At 54.2% G+C, this 21,040-nt stretch overlaps 1 protein-coding gene and 1 long non-coding RNA gene across 5 annotated transcripts in view; one reads left to right on the forward strand and one right to left on the reverse strand.

Annotated features, from left to right (window-relative positions):
• The window catches only part of LOC141936832 (uncharacterized), a 172,982-nt gene that overhangs the window by 111,033 nt on the left and 40,909 nt on the right, over positions 1-21,040 (reverse strand). Inside the window, exons 7-8 of the mRNA XM_074854155.1 lie at positions 8,820-8,919; positions 7,557-7,666 (exon numbers count right to left, since the gene is read on the reverse strand). Coding sequence (XP_074710256.1) covers positions 7,557-7,666; positions 8,820-8,919 — 210 coding nt within the window. The remainder of the gene's footprint in view (positions 1-7,556; positions 7,667-8,819; positions 8,920-21,040) is intronic.
• On the forward strand, positions 9,955-20,952 carry LOC141936809 (uncharacterized). 4 transcript variants are annotated; one of them, XR_012626814.1, is made up of 9 exons: positions 9,955-10,220; positions 10,353-10,531; positions 11,032-11,382; positions 16,599-16,659; positions 18,528-18,629; positions 19,090-19,137; positions 19,703-19,820; positions 20,297-20,405; positions 20,926-20,952. It is a non-coding gene; the product is annotated as an uncharacterized LOC141936809 (long non-coding RNA). The 4 variants fall into 4 exon arrangements; XR_012626815.1 differs by having other exon boundaries at positions 19,093-19,137; XR_012626817.1 differs by having other exon boundaries at positions 10,395-10,531.

The raw sequence follows: 21,040 nt of genomic DNA on the forward strand, positions 1-21,040 counted from the left end.
TAGCGGGGGGGTGAAGGAAGTATCTGACCAGGGCCAGAGAGAGGGGGAGAGAGGGGGAAGAGACAGAGGAGAAGTGAGGGATGAAGAAAGGGAAGGCTGGAAGAGGGCAAGAGAGGACAGAGGGGACAGAGCGGGGAGAGGAGCCCGTGTGCCGGGCTGGGGGGGCGTGAGGAGCACCCAGCTCGCTCCCCACGGACAAGAGCTGCTCTCTCTCCCGGGGTGGGGGTGGCCTTTGGTGGCCCCTGCCCCAGCACGGGTCCGCAGCGCGATCTGCAAACAGCAGCTGTAATTCCCCCCAGAATCCGCTCGCCCTAACACGTATCGGCATGCCCGTGATGGGGAATTCAAGGGAAAACACCCCAAGGAAAATGAGAAGAAACATTTGTCAAAGGGTGGCTGGAGGTGGAAGAACGGGCGGCGGTTAAGGAAAGGGGATGTGAAGAACAGCGCCTGGTGACAACCAGGAGGGGCGGGACCTGTGAAAGACTCATTTCGTTAATTATTTATTCCCTGCATGCTGGTTTATCGCTGCCTAAACAATGTTAAAACAATGTTAAAACAGCAGAAGCACGGCCACTGACAGACCCGCCTCCGTCCCTCTCCTGATCAGGGGGATCTGATTTCCCCACGGGCCGGGCAGTCAGGAGTCTCTGGGTGCGCTGCAGGGCTGGAACAATCCGGCACAGGTCGGAGCAGCAGAAGTGGGGGTGCGTGTGCTGCACGCACACGTGGGACAGCGCCAGAAAGAACTTCTCCCCAAAGGCTCCTGGCTGCTGCTGCGGCTGCTGCTGCTGGTGGTGCTGGGCCATGGGGGGAGCCGGGAGCCCGAGCCCGGGGCTCAGCCGGGGCCGTGGAGCTCCCTGTGCAAGCCAGGGCCGCCCTCGTGCTGCCCCGCTGCTGTCGGGGGAGGTTTGAGGTTTTGGGGTGATCGCTGCTCACACCACACAAATAACAGCCCTGTTTGACCTCCCCAGGAGGAGGACAGGTCTTAGGGTCAGTAACAGCCCGGGGATCCTGTGCTGACCATGCAAGTCTGATTCGTTTTTAATAACAAGTGGTCACGTGCAGGACTTTTTGCCATCCTTAATGCTCCTGCTTACAAATCTCTTTGTCAGAATTGACGTGAGACCCGAACTTCCTTTAATTTGATCAAACAAGCAATAAAACCCATCTGGCTCAGCTGGCACGAGCACTCTCCGGCCAAAGCCGCTGTACTGCTTTACACCTGCAGAGATTTTGGCCCAAGCTTTGCTATAGCTGAGCTCCAGCCAGTAAAACTAACCTTGATTTTCAGTTCTCCAAGTAAAAAAAATGGATTTTTTCTTTTTTTTCCTGGAGGCTGGCAGAAGAACATCACCACCAGCACAGCCTTTCTTAGCATGACAGTGGGCTAATCAACCTGTGGCAGCCTGCATGGTAAAGAACATGCTTCCACCGAAACGAGTGGTTGGGTGGTTTGGTTTTAATAAAATAAAAGAGATACTAATAATAAATTCTATAGTTCTTTAATAAATTATTATTTGCAGTCAGAACTTTACAGCAGGAGAGAGAGAGACAAACCAGAAAAACACCCAGTGAAGGAAAACAAATGTCCTAAATGGATCTAAACATCCCCACGGCATTTTGGGAGCACTCCTCCCAAATCAGGGGGCTCTTATTTTTGTCCCCCCAGCATCACACAGGCATTTCTGCTTGCTGCCAGGTCACCTCCGCACCAGCACAGCACAGAGCGTGAGTCAAGGCTTCTTATTCTACAGGGAGACAGAAACTGGAAAAACTCCGGGGGAGGGGGGGAAAAAAAAGCACGGATTTGAGAGTGTGTGTTAAAAACAGGTCGAGGGAAAGGGCAGGAGAAGGGCTGGGGTGCTGGCCAACAGGCTGTCAGGGGTATGGGCTTGTAGCTGCAGCTGTGTTTAAAACAGTGGGTTGCTACCAGCCTGCAACAAGCAGCAGGTGCCTGTGCTGCAGGAACTCTCCATTCCTCTTGAAAACAGCGGGGACTGTTTGTAAGAATGAAGTTAAATATTTGCTCTAGGTAAGTGTGCTGACAAAAGGAGTGAAACTGAAGGGGAAAAACCCCCATTCAGTGGAAATGTTTCCTCCTATGGATTTGTCTCTCGGCCCCAGCACAGCACTGGCAGGAAACAGTTCATCACGCGTGTTCTGCTGCCATGACAGAGCCGCGGTCCAAGCTGGTTTCCCACGCTGGGGACATGATAGAGGTGCCCCCGCCGGGGAACACATGGAAATGAGACTCAGCTGCCATTGCTTGTGTCTGTCAGAAGCACCTGCAATATTTGAAGGCTTTAGGACCGACAGCCAGGACAATGGCAGGAAACACCCGATGAGGGCATCAGCATCTCCAGACTTCTATTTCTGGTGACAGTATAAACCTTCTGTTTAATTAAAGACATCTCAAGCTCCAGGGTGAGGCTCTTTATAGAGGGGGGGGGAAGGAGAAGCTCCTCAAACTACGGCCTGTTGAAGTAGCCCATTTTTGATCTCTTCTGGTAGTGGGGTCTTACGAATTTATGGCAGAGTGTAATAAATCAGAGCAACGAGTGCCATCGGCTCGCACCTGCTGCTCAGAAACCATGCCTGCAATCACCAGCTCCAGGCTGAACCAGCTCAGCTTTTCATCAGCTTCTGCAACTCTGCAGTGTGAGGAGAAAAATCTTGTCCCGTTGCAAGCAGGACTGGAGGAAGGCAGCACACACCTGTCTAAAGTAGCACTTAAACCAGGGCATCAGTGCTGGGAAGCCTCATCTCACAGCAAACCCACCCAGACACCCAGTGCCCAAGGCAGGAGGCAGCGGGGTGCACCTTGGGGTAGCACCAAGGCTCCCCATCCCCAGCTCCTCGCCGGGGGTTCTCCTTCTCCGGCTGGGCTGCTCAGCTGGTGTTTTGCAAGTGGGAAACTGAGGTGGAATGTGATAAAAGACGGGAGGATCGGAGCAGAAAATAGAGCTGAAGGAAGCTCTAAAGCGTTGCCAACATAAGCCACCTCTGCCCGTGGGTGACAGCTCCAGCCAGCTGAGGTGCCACTTCCTTCCTGGACAGTGTGACCTGCAGGTCTGGTATGAATTTGGATGAGCTGTGGGGGGATGTGGGGTAGGGGAGAACTTTGTAGAGGCCGGTGATGGTTGGACTCGATGATCCCGAGGGGCTTTTCCAACCTGAATGATTCTGTGATTCTGTTTAGGGGCCCCAGGAGCTCTGTCCTGCCAGGGGGCTGCAGAGCCGGGGGCAGTGGCCGTGGCCCAAGGGGCGGGTGTCCCCGTGGGGCTCTGGTGCCTGTGACATCACAGAGGAGAAGTCACCCAGGGATGTCACCAGGGTGCCAGCCGGCAGCACCCGCTGCAGTACGGCTCGGGCCAGCGGTGAGTGAGGCTGGTGGGGGGAAGGCTGGGCCGGACGAGGGCCGGGGCAGAAGCTCTGGCCCCTCAGGGGGGTTTCTACAGCCGGGGCGAGGGCGCAGCCGCTGCGGGGAGCGCCTGGGGCAGGGCAGGTGCCGCCCTCGGGGCTGGGCGCAGGGGTGCCGGGGCTGCCAGCCACGGCCAGTGCCCGGGGGCTGTGGGGAGATGTCCCCGTCCCTGCAGCGCTCACCACCCTCCCCCTTACTGCCTCCCAGCTCCCTCGGGCCCTCTCCCACCCGGCCCCAGCCCCGGCATATTCTCCCCTGCTGCCCCAGCCGCCACCTCCCTCCCACCCAGCCCCACTGAGCCCCTTCTCTCCCTCCTCCTCCTCCAGACCATGGCTGTGTTCATCACCCGCGTCCTGACCCTGCTGAGCATCGTGCAGTACGTGCTGAGAGCCGGGGACCGGCAAGACGCGGCCACGCAAGAGCTCCTGCGGCAGCGCGAGGAGCAGGAGCAGCAGGAGATGACCCGGCTGATGGAGGAGGTGGAGCAGAGCAGCCAGGAGCAGCGCGGCCTCGCTCCGGAAGGCCTGCTCCTCGGGGCCTGCCAGCACTGGTGGTTCTGGGCCTCCGCCGACGCCCTGCTCGTGCTCTTGGGGCTCTACTGGCTGCCCAGGCAGAGCGGCGCTGACGGCGACAGCAGCAGCCAGCGGGGAAGCGCCAGCGGTGCCGAGGAGCAGAGAGGGGAGGACGAGGACTGCGAGGGCAAAGCAGAGCCCAGTGACACCCTGGCTGGACACAAGCCTCTGCAGAAGGCGGGGAGCTCCGCGGCGCCTGCCAAGCAAGCCCGCCCCAACAACTCCCTCCTGACGGGGCCGCATCCAGCCTTGGGACAGGGCAGCGCCTACGAGTGCCCCCAGAACAACATCCCCCAGCGCCTGCTGCTCGCGCCCCCGAGACCACCCCTGGGCCACGTCGTCCGCCAGCGCTGGGCACCGCGGGGGCTCTGCCGGCAACGCGCTGCTGCACCCCCGGCAGCTCCTGACGGGGAACGTGCTGCGCCGCCTCCTCTGCCCCGGGAGCACCCCAACACCAGCCGGGTCCCCGCTTCCCGCGCAGCCTCTGACCCGCTCCGCTGGCACGCTGCTCCAGCTCGGAGGCGCAGGAGGGCGTCAATAAATACCCAATAGAAATAATATTTATTTTATTATAAAAAGAGATAGACAAATACCCTGAAGAAATCCCCAATAAATTAGTTTGGTTTAAGCAATCCCGTGTCCGTGAGTGCCTGGGCAGCACTGTGCTGGGGAATGTCACCCCTTGGCTCCATCTCCGCTCTGTAACAAACAGATGAAGTTTGTTGATGAATTTACGTTTGCAGTGGTTACACTCAGACCTTTAGTGCCTCCTTCTCTTCTCTCTCTTCTCCTGGTGTTCCCCACATGCCCTCCTCCCCGCCTCCTTTCCCACAGCCCCGACCACCTCTGTCCTTGCTCCCAAGGCCGCCGCTGAAATCAGCTGCTCCATCCCCGGGTCGGGCTTTTCCTGGCTGAGATCAACCCACCACACGCGGGTCCCTTCTTTTCCCCGGGGAAAGAGCACAGAAGGCACAAACAAAACTCATTAGATTAGGAACGAGCAGAGTACCGGCAGGCAAGGATCTCTGGAGGTCAGGGATGTGTGAAAATGTCTCTTTCTCCCCAAAATGAGCATTAAGGCGCTGTGTGGTGACTCGTGTCCCTACAGCGACCGATGAGAAGATTTCGCCATCTCCTGGGCGCCCGCTTAAGCCCCATCTTAAGTAAGCCCAGGTTGCTGCAGGCGCGGCGCTGTCCCCAGCAGCTGGGAGGAGGAGGAGGGGGTGGCCGAGGGGGGTCAGGGGGTTTGGGAAACACCCCCCTCCCCAAATGGCCAAATCCCCAACCCCCAGCTACTCACTGAGGGCGAGGCAGGAGCAGACCCACTGCAGCACCGCCACGGTCTGGAGCCGGCGGCGAAGGGGGAGCCGGAGAGGGGTGAAGTGAAGGGGCACGGCGGGGCGGGGCACTGGGGGAGTCAGTGGGTGCAGGGAGGGGCACTGGGAGCTGGAGGAAGAGGGGCGGGGAATGGGAACTGCTGGTTTTAATGGAGCTGGTCCCACCCCAAGCCCTGCCCTCCCCTGGGAGGGGAGCACACTGGGAGACACTGGGAGATATTGGGGGGGGTAAATGGGGAAACTGGGGGACATCCACGGACACTCTGGGGACCCCAAGCCTCCGTCTCTGTCACCATAGAGGGATCACGGGACACTGGGAGGGGCCACAGGGACAGTGGGGGACCCCCAGGCTACCCCCTGTCCCCAGCATCAGGGTCCCAGTAGGGTCACTGGGCAGACTGGGGGCACTGTGCCACCACCCGGGGGTCCTCTTGGCTTTCCCAGCAGAGGAGGGGGGGTGGTTGTGGACTGTCCCAGGCTCTGATTTGGGAGGGACACTGGGGGAGGTGGTGGCTGACGGGGACAGTTTGGGTCCTGGGGTGGGGGCACCCATGGGGGTGTCACTGCTGGGGGCAGGGACACCACGATGTCCTTCTGGACGCTGCTGGTGACAGTGACACTGGGACCGCAGGTGCCATCAACACCAGTCTGGCCACGGGCTGGACACTGGCGACAGTGGTGGTGCCAGGGGAGGTGGCTGTGGGCACCAGGCTGGGGCTGAAGGTCATCACCTGGGGGGCAGGGGGACAGCGTGGGGCATAATCCTCTGTCCTGGCTGTGATTCCCTTGGCAAAAAGAAGTGGCACTTGCAAAGGTAACAGGGAGTTCACAAACATTTTTCCTAATTTGTTTAACTTTATGGATAAAGAACACCTGAGCAGCGCTGCCATTCCCTTGCACACAAAAGCCTTCTGAAGTCATGAAAAATAAATTAATTCCAGGCTTTGAGCAGAAAACTCATCGCACCACTGGACAGCTGAGTTGTTGTTTGACCCCATCTAAAAGCCTTTCGAGAAAGAAAGGCTCAAAAGATTTGCAAGGGAGGCTTTTTAATAGGATTTTGACAGAGATCTTCGAAGTGGTCTTGTGAGAAACAACCTGTGGTAGGTGTTTGGGGAGCCCCAGCTGTGTAGAACAGCAGCTGACTCCCGTGCGGGGGGTGGCAGCGCACAGGCCCTGGAAAGCAGCACGTGCTCCCCCAGGAGCCGCCTACAGCAGCCCCGCCCTGTTCTGCCCTCTAATCAAACTGCAGCCCAGTGACCAGTTACACTCAGAGGAGAAAAAACACTTTTCCAGTTGAAGGTTTCATGAAGTGAACTTCAGGTAGTTAAGGATTCCTTACCATGCTCCTGGGCTGGCAGCAAACCCCCGTCTCCCCGCCCCAAGGCACAGTAAAGCCGCGGTTTCTCTCCCACATTCCGGCGTAACCTGCCAGCGCCCCCCACCAACACCACACGTCAGGGAACTGGCAAACAGAGAAGCAGAACATGACTGGAGGTTGCTTTAAACACGACGTTGCAAACTGTACGGGCCATTCTGCAGACTACCAGGTGTGCTGTCGTAACACTGGTGCAGAGAAACAACACTTAAAATTTGAGTTTCTTCAGGAAGAAAGAAAAGAGAGTTCCTGGATGCAGCCTTCTCTTAGGGGACCTCTCCCCTTCTGCAAGGAACAAAAATGCAAGAAACAGCCTTGACCTTCAATGGGAGAGGCTAAAAAACCACAAACCCTTTTCAGGAGTGAGGACAAAGAGCTTCAGATCAACTAGTTTCAGTTTTAGGGGGGAAGAAAGAATCTCTTGCTCGATGATCCATTTGTCAGTGGAGTCTGTTCCAGGTTACACCATCTCCTGCTGCCATGTCAAACACGATTATGCCCGGGACTAACATGCACTAAAGCAGTAATGTTTCTACAAATACGAAAGAAGAGAGAATTCCCAACGGCAAAAACAATTCAGACCCTGATTTAACAGGGTTCAAGTGACCGGCAAGGCCTACTTCAGTACAGAGACTGTCCTAAAGTGAGGCCTCAAACCAAGAGCACTTCAAGACTGGGGGACAAGTGTTAGTGACACAACAAAGAACCAAAACAAGGGCCAAAACACTCTGAGCACTTTACACAGTATTTCCTAAGAGTCATGACGTTATTTTCCCCAAACTCTTCAGCTTCACACAAAATAATCTCCACTGAGCTTTGAACAAACAAAAGCAGCCACCTAATACCTTCTCTGCTCCCCCACCGCGTCCTCCAGAAGGTGCCTGATGGTCACAAAGCCACCGACCCAGCAAGTCCACATTTATTTCATGCAGCCGGTCTGGTACAGCCAGGAATCCTGTGCAACCAGAGAGACACAATTACAGACAGCAGCTGGTACTGAGGATCAGCCACAGAACAAATGGATTCACGGGCAGAGACTGGGTAACTCTGATCATTAACGTTCCTGGCAGCTGCGGGGACATCTACCACCCGGCTTATTTCCAATGTCTCCTGCAACTCACAGGCACTGAGAAATCCCTCTATTTGCCCCGGGAAATACCATTTGTGGCACGTCTGGCCACGTTTCTGGGGGTCACTAGGAAAGTACAAATTCCAGGAAACAACAGTGTCAGCTGAAGCCTGCTCATTATCACCTTCTCCTGAAAAAAACAACCCCCAGACGTCCAACAAACAACAAAACCAGAAGCACACACACCACCAGCGATGTGCCTGTCCCACAACACTGCAAGATACAGGTAGGACTGCCAGAAACTTTTGAACTGCTGTGCAAAGCAGTGGCCGCTCACAGCATTTTAAGGAGTGTGTGAATGTGCAAGACGAATCTAAACCCGCCAGGAGATGGCGACTGCAAACCCTAAACGGAACCGGCAGCCCCAGCAGAAAATAGATCGTCGTTGCTTTTCCGCCTTAAAAAGCCGACCTGAACCCGTGACTGTTAACTGTGACCCGAGGCAGACGTGACCACGACCCCTCAAGCCTTCTGGAGGTGCAGGTGGGACTGAACAGGGTGGGGGCACTCGGAACAGGCTCACCCAGGCAGGCTGGGCACGGTCACCCCCACGTCTCTCCACCAGCACTTGCTAACGCTGGTCCCCTGGGGTATCCAGAGCTGCAGGCAGGGAACGGGAAAGCAGCTCCTCTAACACCAGCGTTCAGCCCAGAACTCTGCCTCCCCAGCGCCCAAACGGGACAAAACTCAAACTGGGCCCCTTCTCCTCACGCCGGGTCAGAGTTTGGGACGCCAACGGGATGCCACAGCGTGGGAAAGCTCCAAGGACACAGCCTAAGGGAACCGGAGCTCCCCGGCTCTCAGAGTAGTTCTAGAGCTAAAGCGGGGGCAGACATCAACTCCACATCAGGTAAGACAGGCCAGCGCTCAGCCCTGACCCGGGAAGGCAGCCTCCTCCCGGCCTGCCCAAGGGGTTCCAACCCAGCACACTTTCTTCCCAAAGCGGGACGCTGCCTTACTGCGGTGTGACGCCACTCACCCGCTCCTGGAGACGGCACCAGAGGGACACGGCACAAGCCATCAAGCCGCTGTCTGCGAGCACCAGAGCCCTCTGGGGACTGTTCTTCACCACGGGGCCCCTGAGAGAGAAAACAGGAGACAGAAGAGATGGTGAGACATTTCAGCTACGGCGGAGCTACCTCAGGGCAACAAGACTGAGACTGAGCCCTTTTGCTCGGGGGAAAGTGCACACCAGAGAAATACCCGCTGAACAGAAATCTCCAGCTAAACAGAGGAAAAAAAGCAGATTTGAGGAGCACAACATAGCAACAGACTACCACAAGACTTCTTTTGTACGGTACTAGAGTGTAAACACACTCCACATGCATCAAAACTGGTCCGTAACTGTACATTCCATACAATTGCTCCCTCATTATTTAAACATAATTTAATACACAGCAATCTGTAGTTCTGTGCAAATCAGCATCTAGAGAATCCAAACCTTGCCTCTTCCTCTGGCCAGACGCATCTTTCACCTCAACGTGCACCGAGAAGCATTCGGAAAACCCCAAAGCGCTTGTCTACAAAACCCCAGTAACACCCGTAGCTAAGGAATATTTGGAGAAGCCGCTGCAGAATTCACGGTGAGCGCAGACAACATCGCCAGTGGAGGAGCTTCAGCAGCACAGTGTTCCCAGACCTGGCAGCTTCTTTAGCAGATGAACCTCAACAGCTCTGCCCGCTGCGGTTTTTTGCCCCGGAAGGTACCGAGTTCGTTTCTGCCCCTCAGACACTTCTCGCCGCGTTTCCTCCCCCCGGCCCTGCCGAGGCCGCACGCACCGAGCTCAGTGCCCGAGCAGAGGCACCGATTCCCCTCCGAGCACCCGCCGCTTCTTCCCCCGGCACCCGATCGCCCGCTCAGCCCCGCTGCCGGCTCCCCCGCCCCGCTGGGACGAGCGGCCGGGCCCGGAGACGCCCCGCCCGTCCCCAGGCCCAGGCGCCGGCGGCCCCGGCCGGGCCCTTCCCGCGCCGCGCGGTACCTGCACGCGCCGCCGCCGCCGCCGCCGCCGGAAAGAGCGTCCCGGGGCGGGGCGGGGCCGGGGCAGCTCCGGCAAGGCCCCCGCTAGAGGTGCCCGGCCCAGCGCCTGACCCGCGCGTGCCGGCGGGCACAGGGACGCCCCGGGCACGGCAGGACCCCGCCCGGAAGCCGCGGCTCTGAGCAGAGCCCGGCGCCGGAGCCAGCCGCGGGGCAGGGCCGTGCAGCCGCGCTTCCTCTCACAAATAAACCCTTTTTCTGCCCAGTTCAGCCCGTGAGGCTGCGTGCGGGGTGACTTCCCGGTGTCGGGCCCTGCAGCTGCGATCCGCGCCGCGCGGAAACACCCTTCGGAGAGTCCAAGGGAAAGTGTGTGTAACGCTGCTGGCACAGAGCACAGGCAATAAGGTCTCTTTGCTTCTTTATTTTGGGCGGTGGGGGTGGGATGGGGGGAGGGCTCTGGGGGAGGGGTTTGAGGCGTTGCGGGGTGCGTTGGGTTTTTTGCGGGGTTTTCAAGGGGGGTTGGGTGTTTTTTTCCAGCCAATACTTGTCCGGCGTGGCACAGCACCGATCTTCCCGCAGGGCAGTCAGTGGCAGTTCACCGCCATGAAGCTCTTCCTTAAGCAACTCAGACTTTGCACCTGGCGACAGGATTTGTACCGCCCGGCGCTGCGTTCAGAGCGGGGCTGCCAGGGCCGTGGTGGAGCGAGGGCGTTTGGGTGAGCGGCTGCGAAGGAATTTTGCAGCAGGGAGCGGGGCCAGGGAAGGGAAATGAATTTTGCAGCAGGGTCAGACTGGCTCTTAGGAAGGATTTCTTTGCAGAAGGGGCTGTTGGGCGTTGGAATGGGCTGCCCAGGGCAGGGGGGGAGTCCCCATCCCTGGAGGGGTTGAAGAGTCGGGTTGACCCAGCGCTGAGGGATCTGGTGGAGTTGGGAACGGTCAGGGTGAGGTTCATGGCTGGACTGGAGGATCTTCAAGGGCTTTTCCAACGCAGATAATTCTGTGATTCTGTGAATTCCCTGAGGGGTTCAGGTGGGAAGGGGTCTCTGGAGGTCATCGAGTCCACCCCCCCTGCGCCAGCAGAGCCAGTTGTGCAGGACCATGTCCGGTTGGATTTTGAGTAACTCCAAGGCTGGAGACTCCACAGCCTCTCTGTGCAGCCAGTGCCAGTGTTTGACCCACCCTCGCAGTAACAAAAAGTGTGTTTTCTTGTGTGCAGGTGGGGTTTTATGTGTTTCATTTGTGCCCGTTGCCTCTTGCCCTGTTGGTGGGCGCTGCTGAGGAGTGCGTGGCTCCGTCTGCCTCCTTCCATCCCATCGCGTGTTGGTGCACATTGCCAAGATCCCCCTGAGCCTTCCACAGGCTGCACAGCCCCGGCTCGCTCAGCCTCGTGCTCCATCCCCTTCGTGGCCCATCCCCGGACTCTCTCCAGTCTGTCCCCGCCTCTCTTGTCCTGGGGATCCCAGCGCTGGACACAGCACTCGGGGGCGGCCTCAGCAGCGCCGAGCGATTCCCCAGGAAGGCCGGGGAAGGTGCATTCTGCCAGCACTGACAGAAGGGCCTATCCAAGGTAAAAAGCAATAAAATTCCTCCTTCTCGAGAAATGCAGTTAAGTATATATACCGATGGAAAGGAGTAACAGGGTAAATATACCAGACGTGAAATAACTGTGATGCTGTAAGTCATTCTCAAGGAGAAGGTGCCCGCTTTCACTTGAATCGTCCTGACTGAACATTTACTCGCTGTGGTGGTTTGACCTTGGCTAAATGCCAGGTACCCACCAAGTCGCTCTATCACTTCCCCCCCTTTCCCCTTTTTTTCTCAATAGGGCAAAGAAGGGAAAGAAAATAAGATAGGAAAACAAAACAACCCTTGTGGGTAATAAGGATGTGATACACCCACTCAATGCCATGTTTCTTTGCCCAGGAGTTTATGAGATTATTTCGAAAATGGGTTCCATTATCTGATTCGATTCTTTCAGGAGTACCATGTCGCCATAAAATTTGCCTTTCAAGACCTAAGATGGTATTTCGAGCAGTGGCATGATTTACAGGGTACGTCTCAAGCCAACCAGTAGTTGCTTTCACCATAGTGAGTATGTAGCGCTTGCCTTGGCGTGTTCGTGGCAATGGTCCAATATAGTCAATTTGCCAGGCCTCACCATATCGAAAACTCAGCCATCGCCCTCTGTTCCAGGGAGACTTTACTCGTGTGGCTCGCTTGATTGCAGCACATGTTTCGCATTCATGAGTGACCTGTGAGATGGCCTCCATGGTCAGGTCCACCCCTCGATCACGAGCCCATCTGTACGTTGCATCTCTCCCGAGATGCCCGGATGTTTCATGGGCCCATCGAGCTACAAATAGCTCACCCTTGCGCTCCCAGTCCAGGTCCAGCTGAGCTACTTCAATTTTAGCAGCCTTGTCTACTTGCTCATTGTTTTGATGTTCTTCGGTGGCACGGCTTTTGGGCACGTGGGCATCTACATGACGTACCTTTAGAGCCACGTTTTCCACTCGGGCAGCGATGTCCTGCCACAGTGCAGCAGCCCAGATGGGTTTACCTCTGCGCTGCCAATTGGTCTTCTTCCACTCCTGTAGCCACCCCCACAGGGCATTAGCCACCATCCAGGAGTCAGTGTAGAGATACAGTACTGGCCACTTTTCTCGTTCAGCAATCTTTAGGGCTAGTTGGATCGCTTTTACTTCTGCAAACTGACTTGACTCGCCCTCTCCTTCAGTGGCCTCAACGACTTGTCTTGTGGGGCTCCACACAGCAGCTTTCCACTTTCGATGGTTTCCTACCACACGACAGGATCCATCAGTAAACAGAGCATACCGCCTTTCATCTTCTGGTAATTCGTTATATGGTGGTGCTTCTTGGGCACGAGCCACCTCCTCAGGCAGTGCTCCAAAATCTCTACCTTCTGGCCAGTCCATGATCTCTTCCAGGATTCCTGGACGGTTGGGTTTTCCCAGTCGAGCTCGTTGCGTGATTAACGCTACCCATTTACTCCAGGTAGCACTGGTTGCATGGTGTGTAGAAGGGATGTTTCCTTTGAACATCCAATGTAGTACAGGCAATCGCGGTGCCAAGAGGAGCTGTGCTTCTGTACCAACAACTTCGGAAGCGGCTCGAATCCCCTCATATGCTGCCAGAATCTCCTTTTCAGTTGGAGTGTAGTGGGCTTCTGATCCTCGATATCCCCGGCTCCAAAATCCTAATGGTCGACCCCGAGTTTCACCTGCTACCTTCTGCCAGAGGCTCCATGTGAGGCCATGCTCCCCAGTTGATGTGTAAAGTACATTTTGCACATCTGGTCCTGTCCGAACAGGCCCAAGAGCTACCGCCCGAGCTATCTCCTGTTTGATGTGCTCAAAGGCTTGTTGTTGCTCAAGACCCCACTCAAAATTGTTCTTCTTTCGAGTTACTTGATAGAGAGGGCTCACCAGCTGACTGTAACCTGGAATGTGCATCCTCCAAAATCCCACAAGTCCTAAGAAAGCTTGTGTTTCCTTCTTGTTGGTCGGTGGAGACATAGCTGCTATCTTGTTGACAACCTCCATAGGCACATGGCGGCGTCCATCTTGCCATTTTATTCCCAAGAACTGAATCTCCTGTGCTGGTCCCTTGACCTTGCTTTTCTTTATGGCAAACCCAGCTCTCAGAAGAATCTCAATTACTTTTTGTCCTTTCTTGAACACTTCTTCTGCCTTGTTGCCCCACACAATGATGTCATCGATGTACTGTAGATGTTCAGGGGCATCACCCTTTTCCAGTGCAGTTTGAATTAGTCCATGACAAATAGTGGGGCTGTGCTTCCACCCCTGGGGTAGTCGATTCCAGGTATATTGGACACCCCTCCACATGAAAGCAAACTGTGGCCTGCACTCTTCTGCCAAAGGAATTGAAAAGAATGCATTGGCGATGTCGATTGTGGCGTACCACTTGGCTGCCTTTGACTCTAGTTCATACTGGAGCTCTAACATATCTGGTACAGCAGCACTCAGTGGTGGCGTCACTTCGTTCAGGCCACGATAGTCTACTGTCAACCTCCACCCTCCGTCAGACTTTCGCACTGGCCATATTGGGCTATTAAAAGGCGAATGTGTCTTACTGATGACACCTTGGGTCTCCAGTTGACGGATCAGTTCTTGGATGGGAGCCAGAGAGTCTCGGTTCGTGCGATACTGCCGTCGGTGCACGGTCCTCATGGCAATTGGCACCTGTTGTTCTTTAACTCGCAACAGTCCTACAACAAAAGGATCTCCTGAGAGGCCAGGCAGATTAGACAACTGTTTGACCTTCTCTGTGTTCACACTGGCCACACCAAAAGCCCATCGGTATCCTTTTGGGTCTTTGAAATACCCCCTCTTGAGGTAGTCAATGCCCAAGATACAAGGGGCTTCTGGGCCAGTTACAATGGGATGTTTTTCCCACTTATCCCCGGTCAAGCTAACCTCGGCCTCCAGTACTGACAGTTCTTGACATCCGCCTGTCACTCCTGAGATCCAGATAGGTTCTGCCCCTCTATAACTTGATGGCATTAATGTACACTGTGCCCCGGTATCGATTAAAGCCTGGTACTTCTGTGGATTTGATGTGCCAGGCCATCGAATCCACACTGTCCAATACACCCGATCATCCCTTTCCTCCTCCTGGCTGGAGGCAGGGGCCCTCTATTCCTGTTCTTGGTCAGAGTATTCACTGTCTGACCCTTGCTGTGCCAGGCCGGAAACTCCTTCATCAGGGCCAAGGGAGGTGATCTCAGTCTTCCTGTATCTGGGAGATCGCTGATTACTTTCTTGCGGTTTCACGCCAGCTACATTAACAACCTTCTTGGATGTTGTCTTCTTGGCAGGGGTCTTTCCTCGCAATTCACGTACACGAGCTTCCAATTTGAAGGTGGGTTGACCATCCCACTTCCTCATGTCCTCCCCCTGGTCACGCAGGAAGAACCAAAGTTCTCCACGTGTCATGTGCCTAGGTTTCCCTTTCCCTCTGACTGGGGTGGAAGAGAACCGATTTCTTGGGGTGCTCCTGACATCTAAGGCACTCGCCCGTAGAGATGAGGAGGTTCCAAGACTCTCTTCAAAGTTCTGAAGCCAGGAAGAGACTGCCTCCACAGTTGGCGTACATCTTAGTCCTTCTCCCACATCCATTTCTGGATAGTACATCGCAGCCAAGCCCGCAGAATACGAGGATGGTGCACCTTTAATCACCTTCCTCCACATGGCCCGTGTGCACAGGACATCCTCTGGATTTTTAGGGGCTTCATCATTATCTGGACCACTATAGATGACTTCCAGCACTGCTAGTTCTCTCAGGTACTGGACACCTTCATCCGCAGTAGCCCACTTCCCTGGGGAGTTGTCCGTAAGATCTTCCTTGAAAGGATATCTTGCTTTAACACTTGAAAGGAGCCGTCTCCACAGACTGCAAATTCCTGTTTCTTTTCCAATTCCCCTTTCAATTCCTCGATCTCTAGCAAGGGAACCCAGCTGTTGGGCTTCCTTACCTTCCAGCTGCTGAGCATCAGCCCCATTATCCCAGCATCGAAGCAGCCAGGCAGCAATCCGCTCACCCGGCTGGCGGCTATAGTCTTTCCGCAGATCTCGCAGTTCTGATGATGTCAGGGACCGGGTAGTTTCTGCCTCCTGTTTAAGTTCTGTTATTCCCTCTTCTGACCCCTTTGCTGAAGGACCTGCTTCTTCCTCTTCTTTCTCCTCCCTTATTAATCGAGGGTATGGACCTGTTGTTCTCCTTGTCCACTGTTTCTTTTTTACTACTGGGGCAATCTCTGCTGTTATTGTTTTTGTTTGAGTTCCCGTTTCCACCACAGTCCTTTGAGAGCACTGAACTGCAGCTCGATAAGCATAGGCCAGGCCCCAGTACAGCGCTAGGAGTTGCTGATTTTCATCGGGATAGACAAGGCACCCTTCTATCAGGTGTTGTGTCAGTTTTGCGGGGTTGCTTGCCTGTTCAGGGGTAAGATCCCAGGCTACAGGAGGTGATAACCGTCCTAGGAATCTGCCCAAATCCTTCCACTCCCAATTTCTTCCAGCATGTTCCCGAGCTTAGCAAAATAAAGATAAGCAGAGCAATAAACAAACCCGTGACCAGCACAAGAGCTTGTCGCTTACTAACTGCTATAGCTATAGCACAATTAATATAAAACTGCCGTTGTCCCGCCCCACGTTGGGGCGATACACTCGCTTAAGAAGCGTAGCAGTGAGAGAGGCCCCGCTCTCTGAAGCTGATCATCTGTTCCTACTGGATAGTATCTAACTCCTGAAAAGCGACACAGCGCAGCCTTGGTGCTGCAGAGCTGGGAGGGCTGTTCGGGGGCTGCGGGCTGTGGCACACTGCAGGCACTGGGCAGTTTGCCTGAAATACAATTGAAATGATGTGACGAGCAAAGGGAATAAAAGCAACCCCACCTCTCTGCTTATAAAGAGATTTTTCATAGGATGCAGCAATGACGGCCAGAAATAACACTTTGATCATCTAATTTTACAGTGAAAAACCGTGGTGCTGTCAGGTTCTCATTTCTTGCCCTTTCCAGCATTGTTGAAACTGAAAATAAGGCCATTTCCTCCAGGTTCTTTGCTGTGGGATCAGTCAGAATGAAAACACATTTAAAACTGAGTGATCATACTTGTTTTTTCCCACGCTGATGAAAACACGTGTCTGTGTTTCTCGAGAGCTGTACTTCCCATTCATCCCTAAAGAAGTCATCTTGCTTAAAGCCCAAGAAAACAAGGGTTTTCTTCATGTGTGTTACAGGTTCCTTTGAGGCCCAGAGATAAACGCACCGAATGACAATTCCTGTCTTTGCTGCATTCAGGTGAGTGAGATGGGTTTGTCCCTCAAGAGAAGCCCTGTGAAAACCAGAACTAGTTTTTGTTCATACTGACTCCTGAGTGTGTGTAAAATATGGATAATGTGGGCACCGTTTGAGAAGAATAACCCCCGTCTGTGGTGTACTTTGTGAGACTGTATGTTCTGGAAAGGTCCAGAAGGGAAGATGTAGTCGCTTTCAATTGTTTAACAGAAGCACGTTTCTAGAGGCCACAAAACCCCAGTGTTCGCATATTTCCCTTAGCAAGTGGTGACCTAGAGACAGTGTGCTGCAACGTGGGATTCCTGAGGGAGCGGCATCGATTTCCCTGAGATTCCCTAATTTGCTATCCACCCAAACTCCGGTGATAACGCAGTGGAGGCAAATCCGTATCATTCTGAACAACGCGGAAACACCTCAAGTCCCATTCCGTGTTACGTGCTAGATGCCATCGCAGGCAATAAAAACTAATAATTTTGTTCCCGTTTTGGTCGTATAAATTTTACAGAGAAGTTTTTTACCTCTTCTCCCACCAAAAGCCAAAGATTTAAGAGCAAGCGATTGGGGCAAGACAACAGCCAGTGAGTTTGGAATTCAGAAATGTTTAGAAATCAGCGAGTTTGTTAGTCAGAAGGAGTGAATGCCGCAACTGAGAGACGGGAGACAGGCTTGATGGAAGCAAAGTTCTCACTTTATTACATGTAACACTCATTTTTATAGAAAATCAGAAGATGCGTGTGTTAAATTGACTGGTTGCTATGCTTCAGAATTCTTATCAGCACGCGCTAATCGGTAGCTACTGAAACTTTAGCAATTGGACTAATAGCAACTAAGCCACTCCTGTAAAAAACTCTAAATTCCTAGCTGTCTGCACCGTCTTCGGCCCTTTATCAAGCATGACTCACAGGTTAGCAATTCTTCACCATATCAGCACTTTTCTCAGTGCTTTTCTCTTCCCTTTATCAGGCCTCCCAAGGTTTGTAGCCTACAAGTTCCAGTACGTCCCCCTCTAACAACGGAGCAGTACAGGCCGTTCTGTCTGAGTCCTTCAGGTCGTACCCAAAAAGTGAAGGGAGGGGATGGACGGGGAGTACAGAAGTAGTGCTTAACTGTGCACCCAATAAAAAGATTTTATTTTCCCTTTTTTGAAGGAAAAGGGGTTTTTCCCACGCCTTTCTAATTGCCTTGAGAAATGCACTACAGTGCTCTTCCCTGAGAGCACAGAGCACTGCAGCAGCACCAGCCGTGCTGGATACATTGCTCTGAGCCTTCTATTTGGCAACACGATCACGAGCTGCGATCACCCTTTGAACCTGAGCAGTTCCCTCCTAAATCTGCAAAGAAAATTGCAATGATGTGAGCTGGGCATTTAAAAACTATGCTGACAGATCTTTCCACACTCGTCAGCCTTCCTAGCACTAATGCAGTGGGGGTTGGGATGTGCAGAAAGACAGAGAAAACTGAACAAATTCCAGCGTGACGGGAGTGACTGCAGTGGGCTGAACGCAGGGAACCACATGCAGGGTGCTGAGGGACAGCCTGGTTCTCTCGGATGCTCTCGTCAAAAGGCAGCACGGTTCTCATGAACTGAACAGGCATTCTGGGTGAAGGAGGATGGGGAAATGCCTGATCCGGGGAAGGAAACACATAATTAGGTTTTACAAAGTAGGTTTCGAAACCGCGGGTGGAGGGGAGGAGGTGACCTGTGCTAAAAGTGTTGCCTTTTCTTTGAGTAGCCTTTCCAGGCCGTCGCAAATGTTCCCTTTCATCCATTTATTCCCACTGCTCCTTGTTAACTAGTACTTTCTTCAGTACAGTATTTCTTTTTTAGTTTATTTTGGTTTTTAACCACGTATTCTTGCATCTTTCTCTAGAAACATTCTGCACCTTCCCTCTGTTCTCTCTGGCTTGCTGGCAGCCCCGTGGGAGATACACACCAGAGCACGTGTGTAGGTCGAATGCCACCTGCTCCCCAGGTACAGTGCAACGGGATTCGGGGGCAGCACACTTTTGGGGTTTCAGTGTTTCACCTCCTCCCAGTTCTGCCAAAACTTGCTTTGGCAGATTGCTCCGCTGCAGGCAAATTCCCTTTCTCTGTAGTCACAACATAGGGATAATCTTCCCAAGAACCTTCCAAAACTTCTACAAAATGCAGACGCTGTAACCTCTGGTCCCAGTAGTGTTTTGGTTCAGAGGAAATGGTTCATTCTCAGAGTGAATTCTCTGCCTGCTGCTGCTTCCCCCATATTTAAATTATTTGCTGATGAAGACAGCCATGAAACTCGAGTGTAAAGACATCAGACCCCACAACCTCCTTGAGTAACCACGAGAAAGGGTTTGGTCTATCAGCCAGTGGGGGCAGTTTCAAGCCTCACTGACAGTTACAGAAGGGAAGTTTTCCAAATGTGAGAAACTAACTCGGAGTTTCTGTCATAGCAGCCTGGATTTGGAGCTGGACAGAAACCCAGCGCAGAGCGTGGGCAGGTGAGAATGTTACCAGTGAACACAGCAGCAGAACTGTGTCATGCTGAGAAATATCAAATCATGGAAGAAAAGAAGAGGCAGAAAACAAAGTTTCTGTACGTGAAACAAATGGCCCAAAGCATAAACCATCTGGATTTGGGCAGCAGTAGAGGGAAGCGTAATCAGGAGACAGGGATGAAAGGATTGTAAAGGCAAAAGCCTTTCCTGCATTCATTTATTACTAGATCTGATTAATTTGAGCAACTTTTTTTAAAAAAAAGCCTACCTAGCCATGCATTTGTGATGGCTCAGTGTAATGGAAAATCTAAATAACTGGGATCCTGTAATGGGTAGGACCAAGGAATTTAGGCAACACTTCCTTCCCATGGTGGCCTGGACTCTTTGCTGGGTGACTCCTTTTCCCAGGACTGTGCTTGGGGATGGGGCATGGTGGACTTGGGGAGAAACATGGTAGAGTTGGGGAAAAAAACCAGTCTTTACGGCAATACCAAAATCTGCCGGTGAGCACGGCGAGCGGCAAGGGCTGGTGGTGCTCTGGGTCACGGCGGTGTCTTCTCGTTCCCAGGCTTGAAATGGAGTTTGTGCACAAACCACCTCTCAGGGCTCTTCTCAGGACCTCGAGACAAGTCCTCGAGACAAGGATGAGGAGACGAGAAGAGAGTTTCTGCCACCTCTTGGACAAGGTAAAGCAGCTCCCGGCTCCTTTCCACAGTGCGGGCAACCAAATTCTGTCATTTGACTTGGAAATCACCAGCGCTGAGTGTCAAAGGGCTCCGACTTGTGCCAAAGCTTCCCCCCAGCTCGGCACAGCCGTTTGTCCTAACGACTCATTGGCTTCACCAACACGGAGCCCCGGGGTGGGATGCGCCCAAGGGTGCGGTGGGAGGATGGTGATCCAAGACTGCCTCCTCCCCGCCAAGAAACGACCCCCCAAAGAGTCCCTGTCACCTCCCCACTCCCCCTTCCCACACCGGGAGCTGACGATGCCGTCGCAAAACCACGGCAATGGGGAACTGGGGGCAGAGAGGCTGCGATGGCGGCTGCGAGGGGAGCAGAACGGCCCTCTTGGACCTTTGGGGAAGGGGCCGGAGCACCCCTGCGTGTCACCGGGGCTGGCAGCGGCCCAGCGATGCTCTTCTGGCGAGGTTTCTCCTCCCAGTTCCAGTGGGATGTCCTGCGTTCGCTGCTCCAAGCTCGCCTAACCAGGAACCACCACAGTTCCGGGAGATCACAGGGCAGAAGAGGAAGAAGATAAAGTCTTCGGTCAGGTGAGGCTGAAGGCTCAGGGCTGGGGGTCTGCACAGGGTCGTGTTGCCCAGAGAGGTGGTGGATGCCCCATTCCTGGGAACATTCGTGGTCAGGTTGGACGGGGCTCGGAGCAACCTGCTCTGGTTGAAGATGTCCTTGGCCATGGCAGGGGTGGGGTTGGTCTAAAGGGACCTTTAAAGGTCCTTTTTAACCCAAACTATTCTGTGATTGTATGATTTTTCTGACCCAGCCAGAGCCCATTCCCCAGCCCCAAGCACTCGCCGTCCATCACCGCCCATCGGAGGGGTGGGATGGGGCTAGTGGGACCCCCAGTTTCACAGGGCTGGATCTTCTCCAGCCCTTCAGGAGAGCCCCAGCGTGGCCTGGGGACACGGGGACAGCCGTGTGTCAGCCGTGGGGCCCGGCTCAGGGGGTTTCGTTCCTCACAAAGAGGCACAAAGAGGGTCATGGGGGGCAGGATGCGGCCCCAAACCCAGCATGTGCTCAGGTAGAGACCTCTCTGCCGTTGTGTCCTTCCAGGCAGCAGCCGGTGATCCTGGGGGATTCCTCTGGAGAAAAGCAGCCTGGGACCGGCCAAGCCAAGGGCAAAGCTGCGCTCAAAGACCGAGCGTCAAGGCAGAGCCGAGCCCAAGCG

This window comes from Strix uralensis, chromosome 34, assembly GCF_047716275.1.
Source record: "Strix uralensis isolate ZFMK-TIS-50842 chromosome 34, bStrUra1, whole genome shotgun sequence".
NCBI lineage: Eukaryota > Metazoa > Chordata > Aves > Strigiformes > Strigidae > Strix > Strix uralensis.